Below are 18092 nucleotides of genomic sequence, written 5' to 3' on the forward strand. Positions count from 1 at the left end.
CAGAATCACCGGTAAGTATGAGAGATGCTTTCACTTGAAGGCTGAAAGAGGAAGGGGACTAAAATTTAGTATCAAATCCTTGAAAGAGCTGCTATGTTGTGAACTTACTACCTAATAAAGACTCAAATAAAAGCTTTGCTATTATGTACAATATAAAACATAGGCTAGAAGTCTTAGTAGAGTACCAGAACTTCCTGGAGGAAGGAAATGAGACTCATTTCACATGTTAAAAATGTAAAAGCTAGTGGCTTGTGGAACAAGCAGTATGAATTTTCCATAGCTCAGTACTCAATATTGTTTTACTGCCTAACTATTACTAACATTAGTGTTGGTGCCTTTGCTTGTTTGTTTATTTTAATTACCATGTGTAACAGCTTTCCTCCCACTGGCCATGATTCCATCACACAGCTGAATGATCTTAGGAATGCCAATTATCTGCTTGGAATGATACCGCTCGTAAGACAGCAACACCAGGAAAAAGAAGATATTAGGAATAATTGCCTCAGATTCCCTGGGAAAAAAAAAAAGTCATTTAAACAAGTGTCAAGTTTGAATTGCACAGCTCTGTTCAGTAAAAATTAACACCCTTTCACAGTACATAGATTGTTGTTTTATATGAATGTGGTGTGATGCTGTCACACAATGTTGCTGTAGTTTTGATGCCCTCTATGTACATCTACTATGTCATGGTTTTTTTTCCCCCCAGCCAAGAGCTCTCTTTCAAGCTTTGCCCATTACACAGTTACTAATACTATAGAATACTATCTAATGGGCATGACACCCTTGGAGTAGTACTCCTGACCCCTGAAGGAGTGTTGGAACTAGATGATCTTTTAAGGTCCCTTCCAACCCAAACCAGTCTAGAATTCTATGATTCTATTTCTGTAGGAGACCCACAGAACAGAAGTCTCCCAAGTATCTCTTCACACAAACTCAAATGTGAGAAAAAAAAACCAACAGAAATAGCTGATCTATACAAAATGTACCAGCTGTCAGAATACACATGGATTCACACTGAATCCACAACAGGGAGAAGCAGCTCTCCCTTCAGCAACTGAATCCTAGTGCTGAAGTGCTGATTACTGAAAGCACAGGTTGGGGGGGAATCTCAAAGGAATGGTTTTACAGTATCACATAAAGAAACAGAAGAATATAGCTTAAGATTTTTTTTTTTCTATGCTATTTCCCAGCTTCTTCAGCCACAGGGAACCTAAGGAGCCACAGGGAATAAGCAAGCACAGCGCCCAGAAGGTAACTTCTCCCTTTCTCTTAAGGCAGAAATAACCAGCAAAGCTAATCACTACATGCTTCAGACACTTGTAGACCCACAGTGCTCAAAGGACCTTTGCTCATACCTGAACTGCCCAACTTCAATGTATTCAAACTGCTTTAGCACAAATCCAATAAACACCTGAAGAGAGAATAAAGTGTACAACAGATACAGAGACATTAATTCCCACTTGAAATCACTTTGACAGAGTTATAAAAGTGCATGTTTTGCAAAGAGAAAAAAGGAAAGACAGGCACTGAAAATCATTTATACTTAGAGCTCATGCCAGTATGTTATTAAGTGTTCCCTCTACAGTTACAGAAGAGAATCTGCTTGATGTTAGAGCTTATTACTGTCTGCATGAACTCATGCCACATTTTACCTCCTATCTATATACTTAACTTTCTCTCTTGCTCATGTATCACATACTGTTTGAGGCAGCACAGTCAAGAAATGAAGAATCAACCAAAAAAGTAGCTCTAAATCAAGATCAGTTCAGAGTATTCCTGCACTGAAAAGATCTATGTTCAAACTCACATGAAAGTTACTCATTGCAACTCACATCTGTTTATAAACCTGAAAATCCTCTGGTAAACAGAACACTTGTAAAGCAAACACCTGAATTGTGTTATATGTTACAAATTTACTGCTCACGTGGACAACCACACAGACTGTTGTCTTTGCCACTAACTTCCCCATCCAATACTGGTTGTCAATCATGATGCTCACTGTCAGTCACACAGAAATCTATGCTCTCACTACAGGAAGAAAATGTTTCTATGTGTAAATGAAGTTTTATTTAACAACACTGATTGTGTTCTCCACATCTTATTCCCACAGTCTAACTGATGAACAGTTCTTAAATAGTTGCTACAGAGCTTCAGAAGTAATTTCTGTGCAACCCAGAAATCTGAAGCTCTTTGTGGTTGGGGCGTGTGGACCGAGTACCATCCTCCTTTAAGTCTTTGTTTTCACCTATAATAAATACAATGAAGGGATTGTTGCAGTGTTCTTGCTGTGAATATTAAGCCTTTTGGCAAGATTCCTGTAGTAGGAATTTGCAAAGTGGTGAGGTACCAACCTGATCTGAATCCAGAAGACAGTAGTTAACTCGTAGCTGAACCAGTTGAGCAAGCAGGTCCAGAACCTGTCTCTGCAGCTGTACTGACGTTGTGGTAGTATATTGTTTCAATGCTTTTATGACAAGGGGTTCAAATAAACGAATGTGATTGTGAATAGCATTCTGTAATAGAGAGATTTTAAAGTAATCTAACATCTGAACAGGTCTCTTTCAAAACCAAATTACGTTTTAAGAGGAGGAAAACACTGTTTTAAATCTAAGGTACAGGTCTTTCAGGAGTACATAGCTACAAGTACCTTATCAGCACGATGTTTTGCTGCACTGGTAATGTTAGTTTTCAACTGTGTAGAAACTTTTTGGAGCACATCAAACCACCTGTTATTAAAAAAAAAAAAAAAAAAGAGAGAAGAGAAAACAAACAAACAAAACAAACAGAAGCAACAAAATCATGCATTAAAAGAATAAAAGATAATGAAGAGACAAACATTCTCCTTAGCTGCATATTGTTTTATCAATGCCAGCTTTGTCAACTTGACTGCTCGAAGAATCTCAGTAAAGTGAAAGAGCAGAGACAACCTGCAGTGCACTTTGAACAAATCACATCTGTAGACAATGAATATCTAGTAAAGAAAACAATTTCTGGTCTTTGCTTAGTCATCCTTCTGCCTTTCCTTTGAGGCCACTGACTATTTGCTATAATTAGCAGACTGATGCAACAGTTTTGAATACATTAAAAATGATTATGCTTTAGAAAAAATAAAACACCACCACCAAACTTAAATGATGTCCATTTCAAAGGTTTAACTTTGATTTGGAAAACACATTAGTGATAATCAATACAGTCCTGCATTCAGCATCTCACTTCCAAGACAAATTACTCTGCTTAACCCCACAGGAAATAAATAATACACAATACTGGAATTTCAAGTTACTTAGCTCCCCCTGATACTTGCATTTATGAAAACCAGTAAAAAGAGGTTCTAGTTCACATTAAACTTATATCACAAGGGAAGAAAGTTACCCTGAGGCATCATGTTCCTGCTCAGCCTGAACCATGTTCCTTAGACTGGCATCAGCAAGGGCCTGGGTGAAATGTGTGTACGGTGCCATGAAGCAATAATGATAGAGACCAGGTCTCAGATTGGAAGAACCCAAACGTTGAGCTTTGCCCTGAGCTTTGTTGGGGTTTGAAGACAAGCCATCGTACTGAGAAGCCAGATTTGTCCCAAACAATGTTTTCAACAACTGGAGAAGAAAATAAGAAGGAAACAAAAGTTAACACTTCAGAAAAAACAACAAAACTAAACCAAAACCACAAACCCCTGACTCCTCATCCTCCAAAAGGACCTTTCCCAGAGGAAACGCTGAGGTGAAAACTGTGCTTGAAAGCTGCCTTCCAGTAACTGAAAGTATCCTACAGGAAGGCTGCAGAGGGACTTTTCATAAGGGTGTCTAGAGACAGGACAAGGGGGAATGGTTTGAAGCTTAGGGAAAGAGGGTTAGACCAGATCTTAGGAAGAACTTCTTCAGTACAAGGGTGGTATGGCTGTGGAATAGGCTGCGGATATCTCCTCCCTGGGGGTGTGCAAGGCCAGTTTGGATGAGGCCTTGAGCAGCCAAGTCTAGTTGAGAGGCATCCTTGCCTATGCCATTGGGGGTTGGAGTAGATGATCTCTGAGGTCCCTTCCAACCTGAGCCATTCTAGGGTTCTATGATCATGTAATCAAGTAAGAAGATGGAGAAAAGCTGGAAAAAAAGAACTAATCCACAGCTCACCCCAGAAGATCTGATTGTTTTTGCAGCTGAAGCTATTTCCATGTGACAACTCCAAATAGCCTACTAAAAGCTTGCCTCCCACCAAAATTAAGCTTTGATGACTTGAATGCAAATGTTTAACTGGAAGCCTGCAAGAAATCTATCACTAATGCAGTTCTTTGCTTTCCAGGTTTCAGATGTAGTTAACTAGCTACAGAACACATTTGGGAAAGCAGGAGACAAACCTGTTTTCTGAGCCATAGCTAAAATCGGTCTTTGAATTGGAAGCAGTTCAAGAAGAAACAATATTCAGAATGCATCAATTCTGAAAAGGAGTCATGAAAATTAAACAGGTTGTTTCCTCCAGTTGGGCTACAGCTTCCTCACAATGCTCCCTGAACAGAATGCCCAGTCCTAGTATCCAACTGACAATCCCAGGACACCAAGATTAACCCTCCAGTAACACAAACATTAGCCTTCTTACCTGCTGTACACAAACTGTTGCCATTGTTGGTTCTCTGTTGAAACATGACTTCAGATATCCCAAAACTTCTTCTACACACTGGAAAAGCACAAAACCAAGAACAACTAATTGCATTCTGCTTACTATGAAAAGTGGACAACAGCTCAGGGGGGTTTAGGGAAGTTTTAAATGGAAATCATGGAATTATGTAAAGAAACAAATATGTAAGACCTGCCCCCAGTCTTAAAATACCATAATGCCCAACATCACAGTTAAGGAGGAAAAATATCAGGACACAGGGGAAGAGGGAGGGAGGGAGGGAGGGAGGGAGAGCGAGGAAGGAGGGAGGGAGAGCGAGGAAGGAGGGAGGGAGAGCGAGGAAGGAGGGAGGGAGAGCGAGGAAGGAGGGAGGGAGAGCGAGGAAGGAGGGAGGGAGAGCGAGGAAGGAGGGAGGGAGAGCGAGGAAGGAGGGAGGGAGAGCAAGGAAGGAGGGAGAGCAGTATGCCTTTTGATATTTTGTGTATTTAACATGAGTATATTTAAAGATATTAATAGAGTATTAATACAGTAAGAATGGCTGAAGCCTAACCATTTTGTTAGAAAGAAAAATCTCCACATAAATTTTAAACAGTAAGAAAATGACTCCAGTTTTCAACAGCAGCAATTTGACCCAACACTGTGGAAGCAAGCTGCTAGGACTGTCTTTCTTCACAGCACCAATTTTAACATTTGTTATATGTGCCTTCTCCCAGTAAGGGCCATGGGTATTGGACAGTTTAACTACAAAAGAAAACCCCCCCCAAATTTCACACCTTTCCAATGTCCTGGAGAGTAGCAAGTTCCAAGATTTGAGACAGAACATCCAGGGCAGACCGTAAGAAACATCCAAACTTTTCATTACTGTTCTGGAGATCCAAAGTGACCTGGTGCCAGAAAGTAAAAAACCACAATTTCCTTAACAATTACTTGGCAAGGAGGTAAAAATTACAGAAAGAAGTGGGTACTAACAATAAATTACCTTCTGCCTAATCTTTCAGCATAGTTAAATCAACATCACTGACAGTTTAGATTCCTTTATGAGTTGCTAGGAAGGTAGGGCTTCATTTGGACTGAGAAAAAGAAAGGGACCTTCTAGCTTGAGGAAGTTACAGCATCCAGGAGGCCCAGGATGCTGGCAAGTCACGGAGAAGGGAAATGAGGTTCTTAGAAACACAGTAGGTGTAATGCTACACCCCCTGAAGTGTACAAATCAAATCACATCATCAAACCACTAGGGAATCCATCTTTTGTTACTTGATCTAATGAGGAAAAAGCTTACCCATCCTGGAACAAACATTGGCATCAATTTGGCATTGGCAAGCCAGTGAAAGGTCACTTGGTACCAGCATTAGTGACAGCAGAGAAAAAAGGAACAGGGCAAGAACATCTACACAGGGGAGTTGGATTGGTTCTTCTTTGGTCTTATTGGTGATGGGTTTGTTTGTTTAATTTTTTTTGTGTATGTGGACAGACTATTTACAGAGGCAAACAAGTGATTCTCCATGCAAGCAGAGCCACGTTTAGAAGCACCAAGTGACCACCCAGCCATACCCTAATTGAATCAATCTCATGCAGTACCTTATAATTGGCATGGGTTGCTTTCAGGACATCATATAACTTCAGATAGGATGGAAGATGATAGAAGCTTCCCACTGAAGATGATTTACTTGTTGGAACAGGCCCAGCAGCATCAGTTTGCCTAGTAGCTTAAAAATGTACCATACATTAGCACAACAGACTTTTTCTAGGGTGCTCAGGACATGCATATTCAACATCATTTACCATATCTGAATTAGACAGCATGGATTTTGTAAACCACATGAATCTCTTAAACCCCAAAAACACATGCTGTACAACTAGCAAGTGAACTAGAACTGCAAAAAAACCCCAAATCCTCTAAGACTAATTAACCCAGAGGGCTATAAGCCAGAATTAACACACATTTCCTACATTCATTATTAAGAAAAAGGAGATTTCTAGATTCAGGATGTTGCTTCAAAGAGTAATGTAAGCTACTCCTGTGGGAAGCTGCAAAGCAACTCTTTCAGTAAAATACAAGCAAAAGTTACTACTTAATTTTAGTCAATAGCTAGGCAGATACAGTAGGAAAAGAGTTAGGAAAAGGATTCAGAAGTACTTTGCTATTGAGAAGTAGAATTCATTTTCATAAAACCTAACCCAGAGAAGAAGCCCCCACCCAGAGCTACCTTTCCTGCCATGCATCACTGGAAAGAACAGGCAGACAGGAGGTCTGCAGGCTTCTCAACTACAACTTCAGAAACCAAGTTACTCAGTTGTGTTTTTGTGCTCTATGCTGTAACTACGCAGAGGTGGGGACGGTAGGTGGGAGGGTTAATCAGAGTAATTGTGCCTACCTGGACTTGTTTCACCACCTTTTTTAGGGCTCATTGGCACAGATGCCTGTTCAGCAGACTCCCTCTCTTTCCCCTTCCTCCGAATGGGACTAAGAGAAGGTGGGTTTGTGAGAGACGGCAACGCTGCCTGGAAATAGGAGAAGAATTATTTAATTTGTATGCACAAGTAGCTTTCCTTCTTCTACACAAATCACAGAATCCTAGAATGGTTTGGGTTGGAAGGGACCTCCAAAGGTCAGCTAGTCCAATTCCCCCTGCAGTCAGCTGGGACATCCTCAGGTTGCTCAGAGCTTTGTCAAGCCTGAGGTTCAGGACATGAATTTCCTGGGTGAAAAGAAGGTGGTGAATGTATTCCCTGCTTTCCTTCTCCACTTCAGCAGAAGCCAATGAGATAGAATTACAGCTCAATGACCACAGTTTCTTTTGATTCTAGACAAAAGAATATACCACCAAAAAAAAAAATCTCACATTTTTAAAAGACAGAGAAATTACTAATCCTAATCACAGAATGGCTAAGGCTGGAAGGGACCTTAGAGATCATCTGCTCCAACCTCTCCAACATAACACTGTTTAACAGTCACTAAATCACTCTCAAAATGTAGATACCTTAAAAAAAAAAAAAAGAAAATCAAGAAAGAATAAACCCCAAAAGCACCTCACCTGTTTCAGAAATCAAAATATTTAGCAGGATGTTTTCAGTCCCCAAAAAGAGCTCAGAGTATTACAGCGAGCCAACCAAACCAAAAATCAACAGATGTTTGCCAGAGGCTCCACTACTCCATTTCCCACAGAAACTGCTCACTGAATTAATGTTCAAGTGAAGTCACCAGGAATAAAAGTTTCAAAATTTAAAGGTAATGTTACAAACACTGCAGAACTGAAATAAAACTTGCATGTTCTTGTCATGCTACTTGCTTTCCCACCCATAGCGGAGTCATATTAGCAATGTATTAGAGAATTACCTGTTCAGATCTAAAATGTGAACAGGCCTTGGCTCACAAAAGTACTTAAGAAACACACTTTTATTTATTTATTTTTAATACATACCTTTACTGCAGGGCCAGGAGCAACATCATCCATGACATGTGCACAAATATTAATGACTTTCAGCAGGTGAGAAAAGAGCTGTTCTACTAAAGTAACAAGAGTTCGATCTGCCAGAGCTGGCCAAGGTTCTTCCTGCTTTGCAGCACCTTGGGTGGAATCATCTTCAGCACTCCAGGGATTCTTTAAGCACTTGGGAGCACTTGCTGCAAGGATAATCACATTATGTCAACAAAAAGGAAACAAAAACTTGGAGTTAGCATATATTTTAGTGGCATGATCTCCATATGAATCAGAACATTTTAGAGGTCTATATAGTTATCATCTCTGAATGAAGAGAAATTCAAGTAGAAAATAAAGAGTCTCTGTGTTCAAACTCAGAGGTAGGTGCAAAATTTTGAACAAAAAGAGTTAATTTTTTGTACCCAGCCTGTATCAAGCATGATGCACCTTCTCTTTGGCATCTAGAGGACATCTGCAACTTGGAAGCAGCATCCTTCCAAACCTCCTGGGTGCAAGAAGTCCCTTATTTCCACTGTTCAATCTTGCAAACATTTTGTTGGGTGAGAAACAGGCATTCTGATGCTCATGGCAAAAATAGCAGGATGATCCTACTTTTCTTGTTCTGCCTTACCTGCAAGCAAGTTTCCAGTCAAAATCAAAGCATCCTGATGTGCAGAGAGGTCCAGTGGAAACCATGCCGATGAGAGGAGAGACAGGACCATGCCAGCCATTCCAATGGTGCAACCCCTCTGAGCTTCGTCTGAAGGACTTGGCTGGGAAACACTGGAAGTTTAATTTTGGAATGTCATGACTTTTTTCCCCCTCCTTTGTGGCAAGATTAAAGCTTTAAGAAAACTAATAGTTAAGTATACTCCTAACCTAAAAAAATAAATACAGGAGTGCTACAGAAAACCCCCCTGCATTTAATGCAAGAAGGACCTAAAGCAATTTGCAGCAGAGACCTGACCATACTTTCGTCTTCTTGAAGAGCTGCTACTTTTTCTTTTTGAAATAGCAAAATTCCAAGCTGCTAGTGACATCTACTGCTAAAGTGAAGAATTATGTATTTAACTGCTCATCACCTCCAGTTGCACATATGCAGAGTAGGGGTGGGAAACAAACTGAAGTACTGCAATATACCGAGACACTGCTTGCGAGTGACAAGAATTAAGCAACTGTAATCCACCACCATCACTGAGACTGACGGGTGGACTCTATCCAAGACTGCAATTTGCTGCTGCATTCCATACCTTCAAGATAATCTCAAAATCAGATTTTTCCACAAGCCTGAAGTTTCCAAAAGAGCAAGCAGAGATCACCCAAGGTGTTTCTCAAAATCCTAGAATTGCTTAGGTTGGAAGGGACCTCAGAGATCATCTACTCCAACCTCCCCACCGTGGGCAGGGACGCCTCTCAACCTGATGTTCTGTTTTTCTGTATAACTGGTAAGATCAGCTAACCAGCATTGCCTCTAAACCAGGACTTCCCATACCTAAACAGGTGCACTTCTGTTTGGCAAACACCAATTTCAGCAGGTTGAATAACAAATGAAGGAACATACCCACAGTGCCATCCCACACTCCAGGTGCAGACTGGAAATGTTGTGGAGAGAAGACACAAAGCTTCACAGCAGCCAAACTGAAAAGTCAGCATCAAGAATTGAATCAGTTTCATCACTGACCAAGAGAACAACAGAGTGTTTCACGTGTGAGAATTAAATATATAGCTACTGCCATTGGCACAGCACCAAAGCTGCAGATATAGGTCAAAATAAAGCAAGGGGAAAAAAGAGAAAAGAAAGTCAGCTGCCACTACAGTGACTAAGAAAACTCACCGTAAGTGCTCTCGTAGTAGATATTGTCAAGGCATGGGAAATGGCTGCAATAACCCTTGAGAGGTTGTTTTCCATAGTAACATCTGTTGGACTTTGCACCATGTTGTAACCTCTGTATGTTCTGAAACAGGAATGTTTACAGCACTGAAACATGTACTTAAAGCAATCAACTCCATCAAAAGTGCTTGTGGCTTAAATGATTATTACTTATTTTGTAGCCTGCTTATAAAACACAAACTCTGAGAACCCTCTAAGTAGCACATTATTATTATTTTCCTATTTTTGCTTCTGTAGTAATAACAGCAATTTAATTTATGACTCAAATCCCTTTGACAGCAAGCAGAAATTAGTTAGGTATTGAGAGTTCATCTATTGGTGTCTGGAAATCGCCCTCAATTTAACATCAACCTTTGATTTTGCTCAAATCATCTAACACTTTTGCATGTTGACAAACTCTGGACTACTGCTGTAAAATATAACTATTTTATGTCTGAAATAATACAGTGTCCACAAAGTTCCACTGTTGCCTTACTACAGTATATAATTTGAGTGACACAATAAAGATCACGTATGGAAAAGGTGTAAAAACTAAAAACATGTATGACAAATTAATAGAAGAGCCCATAAGGATATACCAGTCATCCTGTCTGTGTGGCAAGACACCTAAAGGAAAGAGTTCAGGGTGGTGTAGTTGGCAGCAAAGACACAGCAACAAGATCTTACTATCACAATAGTGTGATTTCTTTTGATAGTGATCACACTATCAAAATAGTATTCAAAGCCTGGCTGGATGGGGCCTTGGGCAAGCTGTGCCAGAAGGAGGTGCCCCTGCCTATGGCAGGAGGTTGGAACCAGATAATATTGAAGGTCCCTTCCAACCCAAACCATTCTAGGATTCTATGAAAATTAGAATTTGTCTTTGAATTACACAGGCAGTACAGACTGCAACCACAATCATGAAAGAGGATGTGAGGAGTTATAAACCCTGACCAACACACCTGAAGAACAATCATGTGCGTGTGATTATCTTGCAAAGCTGACCTTGTGCAATTTAATGGACAAACAGGTTGACATCAGGATGAAGGGAAGATGAAGTTCATCACACAACAATGATTTCCCTAGGATCAGTGTGTGAGCACATCAACTAGTAGCTCAACACTTTGGCTTTTCTTTAAACATGAGCCTGTTTCTCTAGAGCCTAAAGCTACCACAGATGTTCCTGCAGACTGGAAAAAAGAATCCACAAGCAGACAGATTTGCAGGATTTAACTGCTGCTTTAGGCATTACAAATTGAAATGTGGGTCCACATTCCTCTTAAGCAAGGTAAGGCACAGAACTCACCTGGTGATAGTGCTAACTGCAAAGTGAGATGGAGGCTGAGTTTCATGCATGAGTAGTTTCAGGTAAACACTGCTTTGGTCTCTTGCTACTGCCACAACTGGATCAGCCTGCCCTTGATCACAGTTATAGAACAGCTTTGGAACAAGCCTTAACAGAAATGGGCAAAGAGGAAAAAGCATTAGTCAGGAGTTATTTAATACACAATTTAAAGTACATCCAAAATACATTTAACACACAGTTCAGAAAGCTGCAGACAGCGATTGCACATGTCAAATTGTAAATAGAAGTTGATACTAAACCCCATATTTTTAAGTTTAATGCATCTTTATACAGCTGCTCTTCATTATAATGAAGCAGCTCGAATCAGGACAAAGGAACTGTGTAAACTGAAAACTCATTTCTACCTGAAAGGAAATTTTTTCACCATCTGATTTCTTTGCAGCAAAGCTTAAGACCGTAAGATTCAGTCCTCCTGAAGAACATTTTCAACTTAGAAAACAGTCCAAAACTTTGATACATATGGTTTTTTGTCATTTCACTGACAGTACCTCTAATGGCTTCTGCAAGCACCTAGCAGCTTTCTTGGCCAGTTCAGTCTTTTCTAACCTTAACACCCCTGCTGTCACTAAGTCAAGATGAAGATACAGAAAAACTTCCAGATTGTTCTACAAAAAACCCAAGCAATCAGCAAACCATAAATACCTAATTAATGAAGCTGCAGCTATGTGTCTCACTCTGGGATCTTCATCTCCAAGCAGACATATTACAACATTATTAAGCACCCTCTCCTGAAGTTTTAGTAGCTAGAAAATAAGTTGGCACAGTAAAGTTCGTTGAACATTTTCATCACTTGACTGAATTGTTAAGAGAGAGTTAACAAGTGAGATTTGATCTGTTGTACAAGTCTGTAACACAAGCTTTACCTTAGCACTGCCAGATACACTGGTAAATGCATCAAGGCTTTTTGGAGTATAAAACCAAAAAAGAACACAAAGCCCCCAGACAAACAAAAAAACCCAACACAACCAAAACCCAACAAAACTCACAGTGTGTACTACACACACTGGAGGCCACCAAGATCCTGAATCTCAGTAGTAAAGTTTCTTTCCTGAGACTGTAACAAGTCTCAGAAGATGACCCTACTTAAACAAAACATACACCACCCATCAGTCTTGACAGAATTTAAACATTAAGTCTTTGAAATTGCACTGGTACCTTAATCCCAAACCAAATATACTGATTGAATAATTTACTTACACCAGTATAATGATGAATACCTCTGTGCAAACTCTCAGTTTTTCCTTCCAAGAAGCTGACTAGCCTGAGGTAAAAAAGAATTTAAGAGTACATGAGTTAAGATTAAATGTTGTCTTTCCTTCCAGTGCTCTGAGGGATCTGTTTAAAGACACTATGACAGGGAAAATGGAAAAAGCAAGCACATTCTTTGCTACATTTAGAATCAGAGAATGGCTCAGGTTGGAAAGGACCTCACAGATCATCTATTCCAACCTCCCCACCATGGGCAGGGACGCCTCTCAACTGCTCAAGGCCTCATCCAACCTGGCCTTGAACAACGCCAGGGAGGAGACATCCACAACCTCCCAGGGAAACCTATTCCAGAGTTCCACCACCCTCATACTGAAGAACTTCTTCCTAAGATCATGTCTAACCCTGTTCTCCCTCAGCTTCAACCCATTCCCCCTTGCCCTGACTCTCAAAACCCTTATGAAAAGTCCCTTTGCAGCCTTCCTGTAGGATCCTTTCACGTATCAGAAGGCAGCTCTAAGGTCACCCCAGAGTCTTCTCTTCTCAAGGCTGAATGACCTTAGCTTCTTCAGCCCATCAGTAAGGTAGTTAAGCTACCTGCTGAACTAACTGGCCAGTGTAACAGAAGAATTAATTTCCTTAAAAAAAAAAAAAAAAAGAAGTGATTGTAATAGTATTTATCCCCCATGCATGGGGGAAAAAAGTGAAGACTGTTTGAAAGATAGTAACAATCCAACTACAGCTGCTCAGAAACAGTCCCATTCTGTGTGACTAAGGATAACTTGAGAGTTTTCATACAAATATCTCTTGGTTTTCAGCTTGAAAGAAGCTGTAGAGAATGAGAGAATGCAAATAGAGCAAGTAAAGCCATGCTCCTTTCAGTATAACAGAAACAGCAACAGAAGGCAGCTGGTGATAATGGAAAACAAGGCAGGGACTCCTCCTTTAAAAACACACTCAAGTGGACATAAAAACTAAGTTAGCTTCCAGATTATCTGGTCTCTTTCTGACCACAGATTTACAGAAGACTTGATAAAACAGACCAGTGAATTAGAAACTCCTATGGAGTGTTACTAGGATTGAGCTTGGCAGTGAAGTCAATGGTAGCTTGACAAAGACATTCATACATTCCTTATAGGAATGATTGGTCTGAAGTAGTTTTATGAAACTCAGTGTCACAGAAGAAACACAACACTTACCGGAAGTCCACCTCTGCCAGTGTTTCCAGAAGTTCTGTCCTTACCAGCCAATAGGAGCTGTTCTTTAGAGTGAGGAGGTCAACTATTAATTGTAAACCTAGTTCACTGTAACTACTGTTACATAAACTCATGATGCAATGCTGGGAAGAAAAAAGTAAAACCAACTTTTAGTTACACTACAGAAGGGGTTTTCTGACTCAAAGTATGTAAGTGACCATAAATATCTGTTTTATTTGTAAGTTAATCATTTAAGAGCCAGGAGAAAGTGCAGAAGCTTGGCAGTTTGCAAGGCTAGGACACCAGCTCCATCTGAACTACTAAAACTGAATTTAAACTCTGGAGAGGAACACAAACCTCAGAGGTTCTCAGAGGACAATCCTCCAAAGAACAAGGTTTAAAACTCATAGGGCTTAAACACCACAAGCACTATAGTCTGATCGGTTCAAAACCAGTTCCCAGGAGCACCTTTCACAGATGGTATTACAGAAAGAAAATTCACCTGCTCCAAGTTCCACTCACAAATCCAGCTCTACCCACAAATACAGTCTCTACTGTCTGATGGATCTTTCAACCCATTTGAAAAATCTTACTTTCCTGAGACTTTCCTCACTTAAAATTATAATGCCAGAAGACATTCCCTACTTCACTGGCCGGACCTCAAATTTCATGTTTTGGTCTCTAAACACAGGCTATGAGCAGGTATTACACATTCACACTTCCTTGTTTAGGCAAGATATCTTTTCTGCAATCTCATCCTGCACTGTTAATGTAACATTACAACTCAGATCAGTTGATTTCTGACTAGAAAAATCATGGTTAAATTATACTGCCACACAATCTAACCAACATAATTATTTTCCAGCTGTTTGTTCCTCTATTTCTGTGACTGAATTCTTTTTTTTTTTTTTTTACTACAAAGTTTGTAGGGAAGAAGTCTTCTTTTTGCTCCATGTTTATACACCTGAGCACAGCATGATCCCAGTGAATGAATAACATCCCTGTGATCTGTGGTGGTGCAAATAAACAACTCCCTCTGCTTACCCTCACAGCTGTACAAGCCAGTTTGCAAGTAACAGAGGACTCATCCTTCAGCGTTTTCTGCAACAGAGGTATGCAGTCTACCAAGGAAAAGAGATTTCCTAACAACAACAATAAAAACAAATCAATTAGAGCAATGGAACAGAAGAGAATTGTGGTTATGTTAAAAACAAGAAGACCCCCCTTATAAACAAATTGTTACCTGTTGAGCTTCTGACATTGATCAGCCATTTTTCCACATCAAATCGGGACTTAATTAGAATGGAGTTGATAATTGTTCCACACAGAATGGCAGTAGCTCCTCTGATCTGGGGATCTCCATGGTCAATGTAGTTCAGAATATCTGACACATACTGCTCCTCTAAGAAAATAAGTTACAGCTACTTTATTTTAAAAATACTAGTCTCAGACTTAACTGATCCCTACAAATGTTTCAGTAGAGGTACCAATCAGTGCCACCACATGCACAATAGGACTGCCTTACTTCTACCTTTCAGAGATCCCTTGCATGTAATCTACAAACCATCAAACCATCCAGACCAATCACCACACATGAAAACACCAGGGATTTATTTCAATTGTACACAAAATGCCTGGGGGGAACCTAAGAAAAGTTTTGGTCAACACTCCACCTTTGCCAGGATCAATATAAAGAAAGCTGAATACTCCCAAGTCTCTGCTGATGAGACCTAATGGCTCATAAATCATCTATAAGATGACCAGAAATTAATTGGAAGCCATTTATAAGAGAAACAAACCACTTCTATTAAGCAGTTGTACTGAACAACTTGTCAGAAGCTGTACAAATTCATGCCCTGAAACTTCACTCATAAATCTCACTACCACTGTGCACAGCATGTTCATTCCAGTTGATGCAATATTTGTTTGCAAATACTAAACTGGATTTATCTGACAAACCCAAGCAGACCTGTGAAAGTGGAATATGTGTACTGCCACATACCATACTCTTCTCCCATTGTTTCAAGGGGTGTTTTATACAGTTTGCTGAAGAAAGACTCAGGGTGAAGCACAATGGCTGCTCCAACACAACTCACTGCCAGGGCTTTTACACTGACTCTCACATCTCTGTCAGGAACTAAAGCTGGAGGGAAGAAAAATAAATAGTTAAATAAGGTAATTAATAGCTTGCTGAATTTTTTTGAAGTTAATTAGTAACTCTGCATGATACAAACAGCTTAGCCAAGACACAGAAAACATGAAGGCAGAGCAAGTAGTTCCAGTTTATCAGAGGAAGCAGTTATACATGGCTTTTTTACTTAAAGGAAAAAAAACAACCAAGAACCCATACACACTTCCAACTCAAGTCTTCATTGCTGAGAATACAGCAACTACACTGTCCTTCCTAGAGCACATGCACAAATAGCAGTTTAGACAAAGAAAAGAAGATCTTAAATGCTCACTTTGGTCACATATAATCACAGTATCACCAAGGTTGGAAGAGACCTCAAGGATCTTCGAGTCCAACCTGTCACCACAGACCTCATGACTAGACCATGGCACACAGACACAAAAAAATGGAAGCAGCACTAGAAGCTTTCTGGAAAATCTCCCCTGACATATCATTATGATGCTGAAAAGGTAAATAACTCCTCTTTTGAGCCCAAACAGCCTCCTCTAACAATCACTTTGATCCTCACACAAGAAAAAACACATGAAAAATGGTAACACTCGCAGTTCCTTTAATCCTATAAAGTTTAAAGCCAGGACTTTTTCAGACAAAAAAACCCACCCCTGAAGTCTCCAATAAAGATTTAAAACCAGAGAGTAAACTGATCACACTTCCAGCTTTATACACTGACAGACACAAAGAACCAATGAGTCTTGGAGCAGAAACTTACCTCCTTTCTCCCCAGTAAGCAGAAAAGAGGCTGACAAAAGTCTAACGCAGTGCACTAAAGGAGCGGAGTTTCCATCGGTGTAGTGACCTATGTCTCCCTTTACCCTGGAGGGCTATTGAAGACAAATCACAATTTACAGAGATAAAAATTGATCTACAACTGACACAAAACCAAGATTTAGTATTACTGCACATTCCACAAATGTATAAAGGATGCAATACGAAGTGTGTTTAATAGGTATTTCAAAGGCCTTTAAATGTAGTCATAGAATCATTCAGGTTGGAAAAGACCTCCAAGGTCATCAAGCCCAACTGTCAGCCCACCAATGCTTTTGGCAAGTTTGTAGCCAGTAACAGAATTACCTTACTTTTATCACAGGAACAACAATCATCCTGTAGTGTTGGGGTTTTTTAAATTACCTAGACTGGCTGTATGCATCTCAAGGACCCTGATAAATCACTTTGTCACCAAAACATTATGTCTGGAACCTTTCTATAAGAAGCAAGTCATTCCTAAGTTGTCTCCCAAAAAAGGCTGACAACCTTTTGTGGTTTCACCTTTAGAGCTCCCCCCCCAGAAGCCCAAACTAACCTAACACTGCCTGCCACAAATGAAACTCCTTTTGTCCCAGCTCAGAATAAGGCCCCAGGCTAAATTCCTAAAACACCCAAAAGGTAATCAGTAACCTGTGGTTAGAATGGCCTGAGTATTCCTTTAGAAAGAGAGGGTCAAAGAGTAAGACACAGTGACTACTGAGGAGCTACCAATCAGCCCTGAGATATTTCAGACAAAAGGAGTTTGTGGTCTGTGAAAGCTTTACTGGTGATTGCATTTGAGACATCTACACTTATCTTAAATGAAATTCAGGCTGTAACTCAGATTTACTATTCAACCTTAGCTATTTTCATAGAATCCTAGAAAGGTTTGGGTTAGGCAAGATCTTAAAGACCTCCTAGTTTCAACCTCCCTGCTATGGGCAGGGACACCTCGTACTAGATCAGATTGCTCAAGACCCAAAGTCAGGTTGGACAGAGCACTGCCAGGCCTACAGACTCCACAGGTTCTCTAGGCAACCTGTTCAGCACCTCACCACCCTCACAGGGAAGAATTCCTTCCTGTTCTTTCTTCCCATTTGACCTGTAATGAAGCACACCAAGCACACAGACTATCCACATTCACCACTGATTTACATCATCAACACAATCATAGCGGGAAGTTTATTAGGTGGTTTTAAACCTGAAACCAGACCACTGTGACTACTTCTCACCTTGTTCTCATGATCACCAGGCTCTGCTGCATCTTCCTTTGCTGGAAATCTATCTACGCTGCTGTCTGAAGGCTGCCTACTATGGCTGGTGGTTTTCAACAGGTGGGGCTGTTGAAGAGCTTCAGAAAAAGGCAATTCATGAAATACCATTTCAGATGCAAATTAAAAGCACTTTAACTTAATTATACAAACATGAAAAATAAATTAGCAGTGATCAAAACAAGTGATTGAGTAGAAGTGCTGAAACATATTCCTAA

The 18092-nt window shown here is 40.2% G+C and overlaps 1 protein-coding gene across 1 annotated transcript in view; it reads right to left on the reverse strand.

Moving 5' to 3' along the window:
• Positions 1-18092, reverse strand: part of HTT (huntingtin) — a 73468-nt gene that overhangs the window by 34018 nt on the left and 21358 nt on the right. The window contains exons 14-35 of the mRNA XM_054172338.1: positions 17836-17954; positions 16569-16680; positions 15671-15811; positions 14912-15070; positions 14713-14810; positions 13672-13811; positions 12464-12527; positions 11909-12009; positions 11207-11353; positions 9865-9985; positions 9592-9668; positions 8662-8813; positions 8031-8233; positions 6984-7110; positions 6187-6314; positions 5382-5492; positions 4591-4668; positions 3373-3596; positions 2648-2726; positions 2352-2513; positions 1356-1411; positions 363-511 (exon numbers count right to left, since the gene is read on the reverse strand). Of these exons, the coding sequence (XP_054028313.1) occupies positions 363-511; positions 1356-1411; positions 2352-2513; positions 2648-2726; positions 3373-3596; positions 4591-4668; positions 5382-5492; positions 6187-6314; positions 6984-7110; positions 8031-8233; positions 8662-8813; positions 9592-9668; positions 9865-9985; positions 11207-11353; positions 11909-12009; positions 12464-12527; positions 13672-13811; positions 14713-14810; positions 14912-15070; positions 15671-15811; positions 16569-16680; positions 17836-17954 (2748 nt within the window). The remainder of the gene's footprint in view (positions 1-362; positions 512-1355; positions 1412-2351; positions 2514-2647; positions 2727-3372; positions 3597-4590; positions 4669-5381; positions 5493-6186; positions 6315-6983; positions 7111-8030; positions 8234-8661; positions 8814-9591; positions 9669-9864; positions 9986-11206; positions 11354-11908; positions 12010-12463; positions 12528-13671; positions 13812-14712; positions 14811-14911; positions 15071-15670; positions 15812-16568; positions 16681-17835; positions 17955-18092) is intronic.

Source organism: Dryobates pubescens, chromosome 23 (genome assembly GCF_014839835.1).
Source record: "Dryobates pubescens isolate bDryPub1 chromosome 23, bDryPub1.pri, whole genome shotgun sequence".
NCBI classification, from domain to species: Eukaryota; Metazoa; Chordata; class Aves; order Piciformes; family Picidae; genus Dryobates; species Dryobates pubescens.